The sequence below is a fragment of the Lepus europaeus genome, chromosome 10, assembly GCF_033115175.1.
Source record: "Lepus europaeus isolate LE1 chromosome 10, mLepTim1.pri, whole genome shotgun sequence".
In the NCBI taxonomy this organism is placed as follows: domain Eukaryota; kingdom Metazoa; phylum Chordata; class Mammalia; order Lagomorpha; family Leporidae; genus Lepus; species Lepus europaeus.
The window spans coordinates 97,035,605-97,055,513 of NC_084836.1; the positions used below are offsets into that span (position 1 = coordinate 97,035,605).

The 19,909-nt window shown below is 45.6% G+C and overlaps 1 protein-coding gene across 2 annotated transcripts in view; it reads right to left on the reverse strand.

Annotated features, from left to right (window-relative positions):
* ATRN (attractin) overlaps window positions 1-18,877 on the reverse strand; it is a 169,182-nt gene extending 150,305 nt beyond the window's left edge. For both annotated transcript variants that reach the window (XM_062203932.1, XM_062203931.1), the window contains exon 1: window positions 18,343-18,877. In XM_062203932.1, coding sequence (XP_062059916.1) covers window positions 18,343-18,743 — 401 coding nt within the window. In that variant the 5' untranslated portion in view covers window positions 18,744-18,877. The remainder of the gene's footprint in view (window positions 1-18,342) is intronic.
* Between the last annotated feature and the right edge of the window lie 1,032 nt (window positions 18,878-19,909).

Consider the following 19,909-nt stretch of genomic DNA (forward strand, 5'->3'; position numbering starts at 1 on the left):
CCAGCAGATGAAAATCTCTCTGTCTCTCCTGCTCTCTGTGTAACTCTGCCTTCCAAATACATAAATAAATCTTTTTTAAAATTAGTAAATTAAAAATTAAAAGACAGCAATAAACCAGCTCTGTCTCTACCTCTCTCTAAATATGACCTTCAAAAAATCTTTAAAAAAATTAAAACAGAACCTAATTTTTAAAATGGGCAAAGGATTAAAGTAGACATGTCTAATATACACAAACACCCAACAAGCATATGAAAATATATGGAAAATTAACAATCATTAGGTAAACACAAATGAAAATCATATTCACAAGATAGCCTCACTAAAATGGCTGTAATTTTTTTAAAAGAGGAAAATATGTATTTATAAAAATGTGGAGAAAGTGGAACCCACTCACATTGCTAGTGGGAAAGTAAACTAGTACAATCATTAGGAAAAACATTTTGGTTGGCAATTCCTCAAAGAGTAAAACACAGAGGTTGGCATTGTGGAGCAATGAGTTAAGCCACAACCTGCAATGCAGCATCTCATAGGAGTGCTGGTTCAAGCCCCAGCTACTCCCCTTCCAATCCTGCTCCCTGCTAATGTGCCTGGGGAATACAGCAGAGGATGGTCCAAGTGCTTGGGCCCCTACTATCCATATTGCAGCCCAGGATAGAGTTCCAGGCTCCTAGCCTTGGCCTGGCAGTTGCAGTCATTTGGATGGTAAACCAATGGCTGGCTCTCTCTCTCTCTCTCTCTTTCTCTCTCTCTCTCTCTCTTCCCACACCTTCCCTCCCTCTCCCTCTCTCTCTGCAACTCTGCCTTTCAAATAAATAAATAAATTCTTTTAAAAAAGAGTAAAACAAAGTTGTAACATGGCCCAGCAATTCCACTCCTTGGTTATCTATGTGTGAGACATAGTCATATTCCCACATGAAAACTTGTACACAAATCTTCACAGGAACATTATTTGTAATAGACAAAAGGTGGAGACAACTCAAATGTCCCTCACCTAACAAATGGATAAGATGTGGAATAGCCAAACAAGAATACTATTCAGCCATAAAACAAGAACACATTGGCCGGCGCTGCAGCTCAATAGGCTAATCCTCCGCCTGCAGCACCAGCACACTGGGTTCTAGTCCCGGTTGGGGCCCCGGATTCTGTCCCAGTTGTTCCTCTCCAGTCCAGCTCTCTGCTGTGGCTCGGGAGTGCAGTGGAGGATGGCCCAAGTCCTTGGGCCCTGCACCCGCATGGGAGACCAGGAGAAGCTCCTGGCTTCGGGTCAGCATGGTGCGCCAGCCACAGTGCACCGGCCGCAGCGGCCATTGGAGGGGTGAACCAACGGAAAAGGCTTTCTCTTTGTCTCTCTCTCTCACTGTCCACTCTGCCTGTCAAAAAAAGAATACATACTGATATTGATACATAATAAAACAGGGGAAGTACTACCACAACATGAACTGTGAAAACATGTTAAGAGAAAGAGTTCAGTTACAAATTGCATAACATATTATATGATAAAATTTATATGAATATTTAAACAAACTCAGATCTATAACAGATTTGTTGTCAAAGGATAGGTGGAAAGGAATGTGGAGTAACTGATAATGAGTACAGGGTGTCTTTCTGACATAATGAAAATATTCTGCAACTAGATACTGATGACAATTTTAAAACATTATGAATATAATACAAATCACTAAATTTTACATTTTTAAATGATGATATTATATGGTACGTGATATCCAGATCAGCAAGGTGGAAATGATAATGCAGAAGAAAAATTATGTAGAGCAATTAGGATGAATAGAGAAACTTAAGGAGAAAAAAAACAAATAATGAAAAATTGTTAAACCTTTACTTGTGTACTTTTTTTTTTTTTTTTTTTTTTGAAAGGCAGAGTGGACAGTGAGAAAGAGAGACAGAGAGAAAGGTCTTCCTTTGCCTTTGGTTCACCCTCCAATGGCCACCACGGCCAGCCCACTGCGGCCGGTGCACCACGCTGATCCAAAGGCAGGAGCCAGGTGCTTCTCCTGGTCTCCCATGCGGGTGCAGGGCCCAAGCACTTGGGCCATCCTCCACTGCACTCCCGGGCCATAGCAGAGAGCTGGCCTGGAAGAGGGGCAACCGGGACAGAATCCGGCGCCCCAACCGGGACTAGAACCCGGTGTGCCGGCACCGCAAGGTGGAGGATTAGCCTATTGAGCCACAGCGCCGGCCCACTTGTGTACCTTTTTGATGAATAAAAATGATTATCAAACTGCTATGGAATCTAAATTCTACTCCATGTATGTCTTATAAGTAATTTAAGGGGGATCTTTTTCAGTAATTCTATTTATAACATACCAGAAATTATATCATTGCAACTACATAAATCCAGTTTTTAAAGAATGACACAAGTAAACTTCACGCCAATCTAAAGGCAAGGAACTAAGCATAAATTAGAAGCTATTCTGGAGGCACTTTAAAAGTCTGAAGATCATTACCCTACAGAAAAACCACACATAGGTGAAAAAGAGATCTGTAAAGAATATTAATTGGAACACTATATATAACAGAAAAAGTTGGAAATTCTAAATGTTCACCAGCATTTAAGCTGAGATTCTTCTGTAATGAATTTAACTGTGATTCTACTAGAGTTACATTTATCAACACAGACAAATCTCAAGTATATTATTAGGTTAAAAAAAAGTATATGCTGCAGAGTGATTTTCTATAAAGTTCAAAAACACTATCTTGGGGCTGGTGCTGTGGCGTAGCGGGTAAAGCTGCCACCTGCAGTACCAGCCTCTCATATGGGCACCAGTTCAAGTCCTGGCTGCTCCACTTCTGATCCAGCTCTCTGCTATGGCCTGAGAAAGCAGTAGAAGATGGCCCAAGTGCTTGAGCCCCTGCACCCACGTGGAAGACCCTGAGGAAGCTCCTGCTCCTGGCTTTGGATTGGCGCCGCTCCGGCCACTGTGGCCATCTGGGGAATGAGCCAGCAGATGGAAGATCTTTCTCTTTCTCTCTCTTTCTCTCTCTCTCTCTCTCTCTCTCTCCGTGACTTTCAAATAAATAAATAAATCTTTTTAAAAAAAAAAAAAAACACTATCTTGTTTTTAGAAACAAGACATTGTTTATAGATAGATATATATGTAGTGAAAGTAGAAACACGCAAGGTATATAATAACCACAAAACAACCAGTCAGTTCTGGGGAGAGAATCAGGTAAACAGGATTCAAGGAGAGGTTACAGAACTTGCGTGGTATCTGTCACATTTTGTTACTTGGGATAATACAAATATGAGAGAATTCAGCAAAGCTGAGTGATAGGAACACAAATTGTTCATGTTATTTTTATATGTCTTTCATGGGCTTGAAATACTTCACATTAAAGGTCAAAGATGGGGGGGGGGGGCAGCACTGTGGCGCAGTGGGTTAACGCCCTGGCCTGAAGCGCCGGTATTCCATATGGGTGCTTGTTCAAGACCCGGCTGCTCCACTTCCAATCCAGCTCTATGCTATGGCCTGGGAAGGCAGTAGAAGATGGCCCATGTCCTTGAGCCCCTGCACCCACATGGGAGACCTGGAAGAAGCTTCTGGCTCCTGGCTAATTAGGGAGTGAACCAGCAGATAGAAGACCTCTCCCTCTCTCTCTGCCTCTCCTCTCTCTGTGCAACTCTTTCAAATACATAAATAAATCTTTAAAAAAAAAAAGTTAAAGATGGGCTTGGCGTTGTGACACATTGGATTAAAGTCACCAACCTGGATGCTGGCATCCCATTTCTGAGTCCTGGTTCAAGACCAGGCTGCCCCACTTCCAATCTACCTTCCTGCTAATGCACCTGGGAAGACAGCAGAGGATGGCCCAAGTACTTGGGCCTCTGCCACCCATGTAGGATACCTAGATAGAGTTCCAGGCTCCGGGCTTTGCCTTTGTATTTCTCTATCTCTGTCATTCTGCCTTTCAAATAAAAATAAATCTTAAAAAAAAAAAAAAAAAAAAAGCAGCACAGGAATTAAACCAGCACCAAACAAATGATCACTTTAGCACAGCTAGTTACTTTAAAAAAAAAAAAAAAAAGATTAATTATCTATTTGAAAGGCAGAGTTAGAGAGAGAGATCTTCAATCTATTGGTTCACTTCCCAAATTACTACAATGACTAGGGCCAGACCAGCCGGCACACCGGGTTCTAGTCCCAGTTGGGGCGCCGGATTCTATCCCGGTTGCCCCTCTTCCAGGCCAGCTCTCTGCTATGGCCCGGGAGTGCAGTGGAGGATGGCCCAAGTGTTTGGGCCCTGCACCCGTATGGGAGACCAGGAGAATCACCTGGCTCCTGGCTTCGGATCAGCAAGATGCGCCGGCCGCAGCAGCCACTGGAGGGTGAACCAACAGCAAAAAGGAAGACCTTTCTCTCTGTCTCCAGACCCAGGCCAAAGCCAAGACCCAGGAACTCCATCTGGGTCCCCCACGTGGGTGGTATAGGTCTAAACAATTAGGTCATCTTCCACTGCCTTGCCCGGTGCCATGTGCAGGGAGTTGGATAGGAGGCATAGCAGCAAGGACTTGAAACAGCACTGGATATGGGATGAGCCGCACAACACCTGTCCTGCAACTATGCCCTGAAACTAGTTATTTTTTGTCATTATTGGTCAATGTTTCTCAACCACTGTTCCAGACACTTTTACAATTCAAAGACAGTAATTAATGGAGGGGCCAGCATTGTGGTATAGCAAGTAAAGCCACTGCCAATAACCCATACAGGTGGCAGTTCTTGTCTCAGTTGCTTCACTTCAGATCCAGTTCCCTGCTAATGGTCTGGGAAAAGCAGTGAAAGACTGCTCAAGTGTTTGGGCCACTGTACTCACATGGGAGACCCGCAAGAAGCTCCTGCCTCCTGGCTTTGGCCTGGCCCAGCCATGGCTGGAGCCATCTGAGGAGTGAACCAGTGGACCAGAGACCTCTCTGTGTCTCTCCCTCTTTTTCTCTTTTTTTTTTTTTTTTATTTTTTATTTTTGACAGGCAGAGTGGACAGTGAGAGAGAGAGACAGAGAGAGGTCTTCCTTTTGCCGTTGGTTCACCCTCCAATGCCACCGCGGTAGGCGCGCTGCGGCCAGCGCACCGCGCTGATCCGACGGCAGGAGCCAGGTGCTTATCCTGGTCTCCCATGGGGTGCAGGGCCCAAGCACTTGGGCCATCCTCCACTGCACTCCCTGGCCACAGCAGAGAGCTGGCCTGGAAGAGGAGCAACCGGGACAGGATCGGTGCCCCGACCGGGACTAGAACCCAGTGTGCCGGCGCTGCAAGGCAGAGAATTAGCCTAGTGAGCCGCGGCGCCGGCCTCTCCCTCTTTTTCTGTAGCTATGACTTTCAAGTAAAATAAATCATCAAAAAAAAAGGGGGGGGGGAGCTAGTGAGCAAGCAAGAGAAGCACAAGACAAATTATGGAAGCCCATAAAATTAATATAATTCTGTAAATCTGCCTCAAGATCTCATTTACCAAATGTTCTAATCAAAATCCTCATAATGCTTTGTAAGACATCTCTAGTACTTTAAAAAAAATCAATGTTTAAAAGAGAAAATTAAGTGACCATTATAGCCAGCTTAGCCTTTTCACTCAAATTGCTGAAAACCACTACCATTTCATCATTTAGAATTAAAACAAAAAAATACCTTTAAAAAATAACTGTAAAAAAAAAAAAATTTAAAGGGCTGGCGCCGTGGCTTAACAGGCTAATCCTCCGCCTTGCAGCGCCGGCACACCGGGTTCTAGTCCCGGTTGGGGCACCGGATTCTATCCCGGTTGCCCCTCTTCCAGGCCAGCTCTCTGCCATGGCCCGGGAAGGCAGTGGAGGATGGCCCAAGTGCTTGGGCCCTGCACCTGTATGGGAGACCAGGAGAATCACCTGGCTCCTGGCTTCGGATCAGCAAGATGCGCCAGCCACAGCGGCCATTGGAGGGTGAACCAACGGCAAAAAGGAAGACCTTTCTCTCTGTCTCTCTCTCTCACTATCCACTCTGCCTGTCAAAAAAATAAATAAATAAATAACTGTAGGGGTTGATGCTGTGGCACAGAGTTAAAGTCCTGGCCTGCTGCACCAGCATCCTATATGGGCGCCAGTTCGAGTCCTGAATGTTCCACTTCCAGTCCAGGTCCCTACTAATGCTCCTGGGAAAGCAGTAGAGGATAGCCCAAGTATTTGGGCCCCTGTACGCATGTAGAGACCTGGAAGAAGCTCCTGGCTTCAGATCAGCTCAGCTCCGGCCGTTGCAGCCATTTGGGGAGTAAACCAGCGGATGGAAGACCTCTCTCTCTCTCTGTAATTTTGTCTTACAAATAAATAAAATAAATCTTTTTTTACTTTTTTTTTTTTTTTTTGACAGGCAGAGTGGACAGAGAGAGAGAGAGAAAGGTCTTCCTTGTCCGTTGGTTCACGCCCCAATGGCCACCGCGGCCGGCGCATGGCACTGATCCGAAGCCAGGAGCCAGGTGCTTCTCCTGGTCTCCCATGGGGTGCAGGGCCCAAGCACTTAGGCCATCCTCCACTGCACTCCCGGGCCATAGCAGAGAGCTGGCCTGGAAGAGGGGCAACCGGGACAGAATCCAGCGCCCCGACCGGGACTAGAACCCGGTGTGCCGGCGCCACAGGCGGAGGATTAGCCTATTGAGCCGCGGCGCCAGCCTAAAGTAAATCTCAAAAAAAAAACTGTAAAGCATAAAAACATGAATACCAAACATTAAGAACATTAAATTTTTAGTAGCATAAAACTGTCAACTTTGATCTCTGCTTTAATATATATTTGATCCCAAAGTTAAATCAATTTTTTGTTTACAAATTATGTTTTTCCTTGCATAATTAAAATATATAAAATAACATGTACTACATGTTAAACAAGGCTAAATGAGTTTTTCTACTGTGAATCATTATAAACTACATTTAAACTGTATATTATCTTTATTTAAAAATTACTTTTAAAAATCATCTTATTAAAATGGAATACTTTTTAAAAAAAATATTAAAGACTTATTTATTGGGGCTGGCACTTTGGCATAGCGGGTAAAGCCGCTGCCTGCAGTGCGGGTATCCCATATGGGCACCAGTTTGAGTCCCAGCTGCTCCACTTCCGATCCAGCTCTCTGCTATGTCCTGGGAAAGCAGTGGAAGATGGCCCAAGTCTTTGGGGTCCTGCACTCACGTGGGAGACCCAGAAGAGGCTCCTGGCTCCTGGCTTCAGATCAGCGCAGCTTCGGCTGTGTGGCCAATTGGGGAGTGAACCAGCAGATGGAAGACCTCTCTCTCTCTGTCTCTCCTTCTCTTTGTGTAACTCTTTCAAATAAATAAACAAATCTTTAATTTAAAAAAAGACTTATTTATTTAACTGAAAATCAGAGTTACAGAGAGAGGGAGAGACAGAGAAATCTTCTATCCACTGGTTCATTCCCCCATATGGCACCAACAGCTGGGGCTGGGCCAGGTTGAAGCCGGGAGCCAGGAGTACTATCTGGATCGCCCACATGGGTGGCAGGGGCCCAAACACAGAGATGCACAGAGACAGAGGGAACGCATGCTTCTGTCCTCTGGTTCACCCCCTAAGTACCCCAACAGCTAAGGCTGGGTTGAGGCCAGAGCCAGAAGTAGGGAACTCAAACTGGGTCTCCCAAAGGAGTGGCAGGAACTCAATTACTTGAGCCATCACTGTTGCTTCCCAAGGTCTGCATACTAGAAAGCTAGAAACAAGAGTCAGAGACAGGAAATGAACACAGGCAGTCAAATGTGGGACACAGACATCTTAACCACGAGGCACACACTTGCACCAACATTATTTAATTCCTATGACAGTCCATATACATTTTGTGAATTGAAACTTCAGGAAGTACAGATAGATCAAGGGAGATTACTCTTTTGACTCTTAACACCTGACTCAATTCCAACCCCTCAAGTTTATCAACTTATTATTCTAGAAAATTCTTAGAATACAAAAAGGACTAAGAATTAACTGGAAAATTCATTCACTTAATAATTAAATACTATTAATGTCAAATTTTAAAAATCAAAAGTAAAAATAAGTGATTCTGTCATAACTAAAATTAACTTCTGGAGCCAGCCTTGTGATGCAGTGAACTAAGCTGCCACCTGCAGCACTGGCATCCCATATGAATGCCAATTTAATTCCCAGCTGCCCCACTTCCTAATCAGCTCCCTGCTAACACACCTGGGAAAGCAATGAAAGCTGGCTTAAGTATGTGGGACCCTGCCATCCGTGTAGGGGACCCAGATGGAGCTCTGGGTTCCTGGCTTTGGCTTGGCCCAGCCCCAGTTATGGCTACTTGGGGAGTGAAGCAGCAAATGGAAGATCTCTTCCCCTCATATTCTTTCTCTCTTTCTTTCTCTCCCTCCCACCCCGCCTTTCAAAAAACAAATTTTTGAAAGGAAAGAAAATTAAGTTCTATAAGTGAAAAATGGAGAATTGTAATTAATTAAATATGTAGATAAATAGCTAGAACTGAGGTTCACTGAACATGGAATCTGAAAAAATTAAAAACTGAAGCATAAAATCACATCTCAAATACTAAAAGAAAAGCAGTTAAAGAGATATAACAAATAAAAACAGAAGAAAGAAAAAGCAAGACAATATTAAGAAAGCAATCCTAAGAAGGAAAAAACAGAAAAAGGTTAATGATAAAGAGCTAGGAGAAAAAAAGGACAATAAAAGGAATCAAGAAGCAAAAAGAAGGTTAGAATAATGAATTATATTAGATAGAAATCACTTTTGCCAAAATGTGCCTGAAAAATCAATGAAAATGACAGAGAATTATTTAATTAGAAAACAAGTTTTACCATAGGTTAATGACTGGTAAAGTTCTGCATACAACTATTTCAAAAGGTACAACTACATCCTTCTTTTCAGTTTTGGAAACAAAACTGTGTTAAAAAGAAAAAACCAATGTAAGATTTTTATTCAGCCACAGTATATTCAATTCTCAAGATAAAGGTAACTTATAAAGGTATAAAATTAACTAATCATATTTAACAAAAACTGTTTTGATCACAAACATCCTCTGCTTTCTGCTACATGTTTAACTGTCTTATATCCCGTAGTAAATAACAAACATTTGCCTATCTTGAGAACTTTTCACAGAGATAAAGTTGATGAGATTTATTAAAGCAGCTTGAGCTGACAGACCCTAGTCAGTCAGCCCTCTGTTAGGAATTGTAGGCTTTATAGCCTCACAATACAAAAAAAACAAAACATCACCTTCATGAATACCTAGCGAGGAAAGAGGTCCCGAGAAAACATCTCAAATCACTGAGTCAACTTAAGTCACACGTCCATCTCAAAACAATCACTACAGCAAGAAATTGCAATGCCTTGATGGGTTCTCCCAGGGCAGGACACACCCTGAAACTGGAAGTTGTGAAGGGAAGATGGAAGGCCACGGTCATCATCCACGCTCATTCCCTTCCATCGCATCCCTCACAAGTTCTGCTAAAACAGCATCCATCTATATTCAGCACTCTAAATGAAGTGAGTCGATTGTGTCCCCCCAAAGATACAATGAAGTTCTAATTCAGGGTACCCTGACTATGACCTAGTCTATAAAGAGTCTTTGCAAATGTATTCAAGTTAGGATGTGTTCATGCTTGCACATCCATTGTGATTTTATCCTTAAGAGAAGGGACACAGAGACACACAAGGAAAGTACCATAGCAGATGAAAGAGATGCCTCTACAAGCCAACAAATGTCAAGTAAGACAAGAATAAATCATGGAATTTATTCTCCCCTGGGAGTCTTAAGCGAGAGCATGACACTCCCAGTATCTCGGGTTCAGAGTTTGAGCCTTCAGAACCATGAGAGAATAAAGTTCTGTTGCTTTAAGGCCTCAAGTTGTGATATCTCAGTATACCAGTACTAGGAAACCAATACCCTAAGCATGTTAACCTATGATTCTTTGCCCTTGCACAAACTCTTCATTCCTTCTGGAATGTTCCTCTCTGCTAGATGGTCTCTTTATGCTAAACTTCTCACACTTGCCCACAAGTCCTCTCTCTCCTCAAAGATGTCCCTCAGAGCCCCAAAAAGCGTTAGTCTCTCTATCACATATAAGCCCAGCACCACAGACTGCCTGTATTTTTATTACGAAGTTCTAATTGCCTACACACATAGCTATCTTCCTTCAGAATTATGAAATGAGGGGAAAGCAAAGTCTGATTCTTTCCCATCCTCAAGGCAAACATAGTACTTAACATGTAATCAGAAGGTATCTATGGCATTGTGACTCAGAGGGCTGGGCAAATGCTTGCAACGCCGGCAACCCATATTAGAGTGCCTGTTTGAGTCCCAGCTGCTTTACTTTCAATCGAGTTTCTTGCTAAGGTGCCTGGGAAGACAACAGATGATGTATCAAATACTTGGGCTCCTGCCATCCATGCAGGAGACTCACATGGAGTTCCTGACTCCTAGCTTCAGCCTGGCACAGATCTGGTTGTCGCTGCAATCTGGGGAGTGAACTAGTGGAAGGAACATCTCCTTCTCTCACTCTTTCTCCCTCTCTCTGTTGCTTTGCCTTTCAAATAAATAAATATTTTTTTAAAAAATTATATTTATGATTAGAACAGATTTATGACTCATCCCAAAAAGGATAAAGGGCATGCATTAGGAGAATTGACAATTAAAGATCTTAAAGAACAGAAGATAGGCCTTGGAAAGTAGAACCTAAGTAAGTAAAGAAAAAAAGGGCCTGGGGTAAGAGAAAGGAGGGTGCTAAATTTATTTTATTTATTTATTTATTTGACAGATAGAGATAGTGAGAAAGAGAGACAGAGAGAAAGGTCTTCCTTCCATTGGTTCACCCCCCAAATGGCCGCCACGGCCAGCACTGCGCCAATCCGAAGCCAAGAGCCAGGAGCTTCCTCCTGGTCTCCAACGCGGGTGCAGGCGCCCAAGTACTTGGGCCATCCTCCACTGCCTTCCTGGGCCACAGCAGAGAGCTGGACTGGAAGAGGAGCAACCAGACCTAGAACCCGGCGCCCATACGGGATGTCAGCACCAAAAGCGGAGGATTAACCAAGTGAGCCATGGCACCAGCCCCCGAGGGTGCTAAATTTAGCAAAGATGCAGAGAAACTACAAAGCAGGATTTGGTTAGGGAAAAAGGGATGTGCATAAGGGAGGGGGAGTCTTCTGCTGAGGGTCATTTTATAGGTGAGCAAAGGAACTTTTAAAAGATTTATTTATTGGCCGGTGCCGTGGCTCAATAGGCTAATCCTCCGCCTAGCGGTGCCGGCACACCGGGTTCTAGTCCCAGTTGGGGCACCGGATTCTGTCCCAGTTGCCCCTCTTCCAGGCCAGCTCTCTGCTGTGGCCCAGGAGTGCAGTGGAGGATGGCCCAAGTGCTTGGGCCCTGCACCCCATGGGAGACCAGGAGAAGCACCTGGTTCCTGCCTTTGGATCAGCACGGTGCACCAGACGCAGTGCACCGGCTGTGGCTGCAATTGGAGGGTGAACCAATGGCAAAGGAAGACCTTTCTCTCTCTCTCTCTGTCCACTCTGCCTGTCAAAAAAAAAAAAAAAGAAGAAGAAGTGGAGCAGCCAGGACTCAAACCATTATCCACAGGGGATGCCAGCACCACAGGCTGTGGCTTAACCTGCTATGCCACAGCGGCAGCCCCAGCAAAGGAATTTTTAAAAAAGCTTCTGAGGGGCCGGTGCTGTGGCATAATGGACTAAGCCTCCGCCTGCGGCACCAGCATCCTATATGGGTGCTGTGTTTAGTCCCGACTGCTCCTGTTCTGATCTAGCTCTCCGCTCTGCCCTGGAAAAGCAGAAGATGTCCCAAGTGCTTGGGCCCCTGCACCTGTATGGGAGATCCGGAAGAAGCTCCTGGCTTTGGATGGGCCCAGTTGCAGCCATTTTGGGGAGTGAACCGGGGGATGGAAGACCTTTTTGTCTGTCTCTCCCTCTCTCTGTCTGTAACACTACCTCTCAAGTAAATAAATAAATCTTTTAAAAAAGAAAAAAAAACAAAGATTCTTAGTGGGGCCAGAGTTGTGGCCTAGCAGGTAAAGCCACTGCTTGCAATGCTGGCATCCCACACTGGTGCCAATTCAAGTCCCAGCTGCTGCACTTCTGATCCAGCTCCCTGATAACGTCCTGGGAAAAGCAGCTGAAGATGGCCTAAGTGTCTGGGCCCCTGCAATTCACATGGGAGACATGGATGAAGCTCCAGGCTCCTGGCTTTGGCCTGGCTCTGCCACCTAGGGAGTGAACCAGTGGATGGAAGAACCCTGACTCTCCTTCTCTGTAACTCTGACTTTCAAATAAATGAATAAATCTTTAAAAAAGAAAACGGGCTTCTGAGCAAGGCAATGTGGAATGGATTCTGCAGGTTAAGAGACCAGTCAGGTTGCAACAGAGGCAAGTCAGCAATGCAATGAAGGGCCAGTTGCACTAGGCCAGGGCCAGGTACACTAGGACAGCAGCAGGAGAAATGGAAAGGAATAGATTTACATTAAAGAGAGAATAAGCAGGTAGAAAGAGCTCAAGGATTACTATTTTTTCTTAAGATGTATTCATTCATTTGAAAGTCAGAGTTAAAGAGAGGAGAGACAGAGCAAGATTTCTTCCATCTGCTGGCTCACTCCCCAAATGGCAGCAATGGCCAGTGCTGGGCCAGGCCGAAGTCAGGAGCCAGGAGCTTCTTCCGGGTCTCCCATATGGGTGCAGTGGCCCAAGGACTTGGGCCATCCTCCACTGCCATTAGCAGGGAGCTGGACTGGAAATAGAGCAGTTGGGACTTGAACTGACGTCAAAACGGAATGCCAGCACTGCAGACCGTGGCTTAACCAACTATGCCACAGCTCTAGCCCCTACTCCTAACTTTTGATCTTCGGTTAACTGAAGTAGGACTTGAAACTAGAATAAAGTACAAAGGAAAAGCCTATTTTTTCCAATAACGATAAGTAATTTGATATCAGACATGACTCAATATGCGGTGACAGTAAAACATACCAACAAAAGTGCCTAACAAACAATAGATAAGTCAGAGTTCACGAAGAATATAAAAATTAAAAATATGTATGACTTGACATGGGTAAAAATGACTTTTAAAGAGTCATAAAAATATATCATAAAATTGCATTTCTTCTTTATTAAACCTATTTATTTATTTTCATTTTTTATTTGAAAAGCAGAGATAGATTCCAAAAGTTGATTCATTCCCCAAATGCCTACAACAGCCAGGGCTGGGACAAGGCAAATCCAAGAGCCTGGAAGTCAATCTGGGTCTCTCACATGGATGACAGGGACTCAAGTACTTAGGTCATCATCATCTGTTGCCTCCCAGGGAACACACACTAGCAGGAATGCTGGATCCAAATATTAGCAAGAAGCTGGATGGGAAGCAGGGTGGCCAGGATTCAAACCAAGAACTCTGCCAAAACGAGATGTGGGCATCCCAAGTGGCAAGTCTGCTGCACCAAAATCTGTCCCTGCATTCCTTCTTTAAACAAATATGTATTGAGCACTATGTTCTAGGAATAATTCTGGGTTGGGAAATATAACAGTGAACAAAACAAAACTTTAAAATCCTGTCCTTGGGGCTGGTGCTGTGGCGTAGGGGGTAAAGCTGCCGCCTGCAGTGCCAGCATCCCACATGGGTGCTGGTTCAAGTCCCAGCTGCTCCACTTCCGATCCAGCTCTCTGTTGTGGCCTGGGAAAGCAGTGGAAGATGGCCCAAGTTCTTGGGCTCCTGCACTCATGTGGGAAACCTGGGGGAGGCTCCTGGCTTCGGATCAGTGTAGCTCTGGCCATTATGGCCAACTGGGGAGTGACCCATCGGATAGAAGACCTCTCTCTCTGCCTCTCCTCTCTCTGTATAACTCTTTCAAATAAATAAACAAATCTTTAAAAAAAATCCTGTCCTCATGCAGTTTATTCTACTAGGGAAAGCAAACAAGCCTAAACTGGACTCATGAACATAATAAATTTGGAGCTTTTGAAGTTAATACCCCTTAGAATAAGTACTATACAAAAAAAAAAAAAAAAGTTTTACCTTTTTCTTTCTTCTAATTATTTTCCAGAATTTTCATTACATTAGTTAGAAAGCTATTTATGGCCTACCAGCAGCCAGATAAATTCAGGTTTTTTGCATACTAACTTGCCTATTGTAAAAATCTATTTCCTTCCTTTTTATCTCAAAGTGTTTTTTGGAATTGGGTCAGCCCTTCCAAAATGATCACAAAGGGTGACTAGGCTCAGGAAAAATGAGGCCAAATGGTACAATGAAAAGAGAAGAGGTTGGAAATTAAACAAGGCCTGAGTTCAAATCCCAACTTTGTACAAATTTTGTGACCTTGGGCAAGTTATTCATTACCTCCAACCTTCAGTTTACCCATCTATGAAATGGTAAGAACTTCACTCTAAGGAGTAAAAGGGATCATTTCTAGAAGGTGCTGGACATAATGCTTGGAAAAAATGGAGCAATGGTTGCTGCTGCTGCTATGACAACTACTACTACTATTACAGCACGCACACAGCACAAAACAGAAGCTCAAAAGATGGCTATATCCTCTGCTTTTCTTGGGTAGCTACAAGGCTACAAGTCACTAGGTTATTCTATTCCATCCTCCCAGAAGTTCTGCATAGCAAGAACTTCATAAAACTGAATACATATTAATTTTATAAATGAGCTTAGTATCTGTAACTTGGTGGGATATATTTGTGCTCCAAAGAAAAACTTCAATGGTGATGTCATAAGTAGAAAAAAAAAGATCTCTGAGTAATGAAGATTCACATAAAAATGAATGAAAATGGTACTGTCTTACAAATAATACACCAAAGATTTATAGTTATTTTTGCTGAACTGACACCATTAACCTTATTCTCTGTAATTAATCATTTCTGAAGCAACTTTCATTAGGAAAAAAATTGGCTAACTTACAACCATACAATAACCCAAATTTTGTATCATATCCTCAAGTTGTCCTGAGGAATAAACAGTAAAATACACATGAACATGCCCGGCCAAGTCCCTGGCACACAGTACACACGCAGTGACAACTTTAGTGAAGTCTAATCCCTTTGCTATCCTACATTCCTTTCAATTAATGAAAAAGACCTATAATGGCAATTATGAGACAGGGTCTACAGATCTAAAAATTTTTAAAAATACACAATCTTAATGCTATTCTAAACCAGAAAGGAATTCATTTAATACCTTTTAGTTAAATGAAAAGAGGTGTGTAAACTACATCAAGATACATACCACTTGGAGCCAGCATGTGGCTTAGAGGGTTAAGTGACACCAACATCTCGTACAGGCACCTTTTCAAGTTCCAGCTGCTCTACTTCCCATCCAGTTCCCCGCTAATGTGCCTGGGAAAGCAGCGGGGGAAAGCCCAAGCACTTGGGCCCCTGCAACCATTTGGGAGACCCAGATGACGCTCCTGGCTCCTGGCTCTGGCCTAGCTCAGCCCTAGCCATTGTAGCCATTTGAATAGTGAACCAGCAGATGGAAGATATCTCTCTGTCTCTCTCTCCCTCTCTCATTCTATAACTCTGCCTTTCAAATAAATATTTAAATATATATATATATATATATACACACACACACACCACTATGATCGAAACCAACATTTCATTCTTCACCCAAAAAAATCCTCCAACTAAAAATTTAATACAAGTCTTTTTAAAAGACCAGAGACGTAAGTTCCTCCTACTTCCATTCCAGAAGCCCACAAAATATAATGGTATCACCAAGACCAAAGTCATAACTGCTCACTCGTGAAAACATCACAGATAACAGCTGGTACAAACTCAAAGGAATAACCACAATAACTAGGGGAGTCCCTTCCCTCACATATGACATCATTTTGAGACAACCAGTTTCAACTCTCTGTGCCCCATAAGTAGCTCTTCTCCAATCCTCTGGACTGCCCATGGGGACACTCAGAACTCTCTCTCCCCATGGCGATCTCCCTCATAGATGGCTTCAGCATTAACATCAGCCAGGTGCACACCCTGAGAGCATCCCAAACTCAGTGTGTGTAGGATTGAACTCGTCTCAGATCCATTCCTCCTGTGTCCCTGTGACTGTTACTGGCAGTGTTGTCCTCTCCATCACCCAAAATAATATCTAGTTTTATTTTCCTCATCATCCTACTCTCTCTTCCCAACAGTAAACCAGTTTCTTAAAGACCTGCTCATTTTGCCTCTACAACACCATGCAGAATCCATCCCTGCCTTCACACCCTCTGCCATCTCCAGCTCTATCACTGTCCTAACCCAGGCCAACAGATCTCACCTGGCTTCCCATCCCCTCTCATGCTCAAAGTGAGCCTACCTACTCTGAACATCACAGATAGACTGATCTTGCTGGGGTCTTCCTGTTGTGTAACGTGAAAAAGTACAACAGGAAGACCCCAAGACTGACCCTGCTATGGCCCCTCTGCCCTGCCACATTGTCATGGATTTTCAGAACATGAAGAACTCTCATCTGAGCCAACCATCCATTCACTTGATCTTGGAAGCTCCTTACATTCAAAATGCTCTGGCCTTACCTTAAAGTCCACTCCAGCTCTGACCCCTCAATGTAAAAGCCCACAATGTCATGAAAACAAGAGTAAACTATGTAAGCCATTCCACTGCTGTTGGACTAAAGGTTGAAAGCCTCAATTCGACTGGCAGGTCTCCACTCGCCCTGGCCCCTGCCTATCTCTGCAGTCCTGCTGTGCTCCCCTTCATTCTCCCTCTTCAGCCACCCACACTCTCTCCAGCCTGCCATGATCCTACCCATCCCCAAGCCCAGAACTGTGTTTGTCTTGCTTACCACTCTCAGAGGCGTGCTCAACAAATATGTGCATATTAATGTGATTCATAAACCAGAACACCCTAATTAAGTTACAAAACCAGCCCCACCTTTGACTGGTCCTCAAGTCACTTGGTTTCTCCATCCATAAAACTCGACTTCTCAACACTGAGTTCCCTGGAAGATCTGACATTACTTGAGTCTACAATTTTACCACTTCAAACTTCTCTCACAACTCTCTTCCACAGAGGTAGCAACAAAATTTTGTTTGCATCCTCCCTCCCATCTGGAATTTTTCCCCCTGTGTAATATTTCCAAATCCTTAGTCTCCAATACTCAAATCCATGATTATCTCTTCCTCAAATCTCCCTCGCACCCCCTAGCTAGTTACAACCTCTCCACACTAAATCCTATAGGTTCACTGCCTCTTCCTATTCTCAGATCAAATGTCACTTTAACTTCAGAGAGACCTCCTAAAGTCACTGGCAGCTATAATTCTCTATCAGCTCACCCCATTTTTATTTTCATAGCATTTACCAATATCTAAAATTACCCTGTTCATTTCTTTGACTCTTTTATTAGTAAGCAGCCTGTCACTCCCACTAAAATATGAAAGCAGGGATCTTGTCTGTCTTGGTCACCACATTTCCCCGCTCTTGCTGATCAGACATGGAAAAAGTGCAGTAAGTAACCACCACAGGCATGAATGACTCTGTAACCCTTATGACTAGGGTTATCTGTGTGCATATCTTTCTCCTGGTATATTCCAAACTCCTTGTGGAGTAGGCCAAAGTCTGGCTAATCTATTTGTTTGAGTGTATTATCCAGAAAGCCTTGCACAATTGAAGCAAATAACAGATAACTGCTAATTAATTAATTAATGATCTCTAAGAGGTTCTGCTCCAAACTGGAACTCCATATTGCCCAGAAACCAGGGCGAACAGGAATCTCCTTCCATCCTCACTCCCTGACAGAACCTGTTCTACTCTGCTACATCCAGTGAGCTTCAAAGGGTTGGCTTCTTCACTTTCCTTTAGCCACCAGCCACTAGTTCTTCCATCCCCCAAATCTCACACTGCTATCCTCTCCCTTCCATCTCCATCCAGCCAACAAATCGTTTCAAGGGTCCAGTATCTTAAGAAACCCAAATCTTCAATCAGTTGGGGAACCTATCAGGCCCTAGGGCACACGGGGATGTTAACAGAATGTGTTGAAGTACAGGCTCACTCACTTTTTTTTTCCCGATATCTCATTTATCCGAAATAGACCTAGTTTCAGAGATGGGCTTTGATATTCTTGGGGACCCTAAACATTTTTCCAATCTAGCCCACAACATCCAAATCCCTCTGGGCAGCTCCCCACTCCTAACCGTACTCTTTCACCCTACACAACAGGAAGACCCCAGGCCAGAGATGATGATCTCCCCGGAAACAAATGGCCCTCCCACATCGTGGGGCAGCCCTCCCATCCCCACTTTCTTTGCAGCACGCGCCTCTGGTCTGGGGCCGTCACCGGCGCCCCTCAGCTCCCGCCTCCGGCTGGGCCCGACCCTCCACCACCACCCCCCACTCACCTGAAGCGGCCCCCGCAGTGCTGGCATTGCTCGCCCACCCAGCCGGTGGGGCAGACGCACTGGCCGGTGCCAGGGTTGCAGCGGCCGCCGTTGACACAGGGCCGGTCACATTCCTTGGCCTCGGCTGCAGCGGAGCCCGACACCGCCGCTGCCGCCGCCGCGGCCTCGGCCTCCGAAGGCAGTAGCAGCAGCAGTACCGGCAGGAGCAACAGCAGCAGTAGCCGCGGCGGCAGCGACGGCGACAGCAACCACGGGAGGCGCAGCCCGGCCCCCGACCCCGGCCTCCCAGTCGCGGTCACGTCCCAGCCCCGGTGCCGCCCGCCGTTCCTGCCCGCGGGCGCTGCCGTCGCCGCCGTCCTCCACCTCAGCCTCGCCTCAGTCGCCGCCGCCGCCGCCACCATCTTCCCGGGGCTGAGACGGCGCCCCGCGAACACATACACACACACTCACACACACACTCACACACACTCACTCACACACACACACACCACACGGCCGGCTCCGCTTCGCCTGGCCGTGCGGGGCGGGGCTGTGTGGACGGTGGCTCGTGCGGTCAATCCTGAGGGCGGGGCCAGAGCTGCGCGTGGGCGGGGCGGAGCGCGCGTGCGTGCGTGCGTGGGCGCGGCGCGGCGCGAAGATCCTGGTCCTTGAGCGCTGGATGCTTGGGTTTGCTGCTGGCGCGAGATTTTCGTGTTCGCCCTCTGCACGGGACGGCGGGCAGGGGAGCAGCCGCGAAGCGTCTCCCTTTCCACTGGCCGCTGGCGACCCGGCTGCCCTCTTGACCAAGCCGGTCGCGTTGCGTGTGGCGCTCACTGGAGACCCCGCGCTCGCCTGGCTGAGGGGCCTTAGGCAGTGTGCTGTGGGCTGCAGTCCTGTGGAAGAAGGAGTGCTGCCTTCGAGCCCGTATGAAATAAGGGTGACCAAGTGACACGTGTGTTAAGAAACCGGCATGTAGGCTGCGCCTGTGGGACAACGCTGAGGTGACCTTACTCTCCACTCTGACCTCCAACCATCTCTGAAGAGAGAACAACAGAATCAGGACCTGGCACACCCTCAAGCTACCCAGGGGTCGTGTCTGGTACTCTGAGACGTCAGGTGGCCCCCCAAATCAGTGTAACCACGCCGTGCGGTCTTCCACTCTGGAATCTGAACTGAGCCTGCGACTGTTAAGCTGGTAGAAGGATGTAATAGACATTGCAACGTGTCAGTTCCAGCTCTGAGCTTTAAAAAGACCTGGCAGCCTTCATTTTGAGGGTTTGTTTTTTTTTTTTTCTATCTTTTTTTTTTTTTTCTTTTTTTACAGGCAGAGTGGATAGTGAGAGAGAGACAGAGAGAAAATCTTCCTTTGCCGTTGGTTCACCCTCCAATGGCTGCCGCAGCTGGCGCACCGCGCTGATCCAAAGCCAGGAGCCAAGTGCTTCTCCTGGTCTCCCATGGGGTGCAGGGCCCAAGCACTTGGGCCATCCTCCACTGCACTCCCGGGCCACAGCAGAGGGCTGGCCTGGAAGAGGGGCAACCGGGACAGAATCCGGTGCCCCGACCGGGACTAGAACCCGGTGTGCTGGTG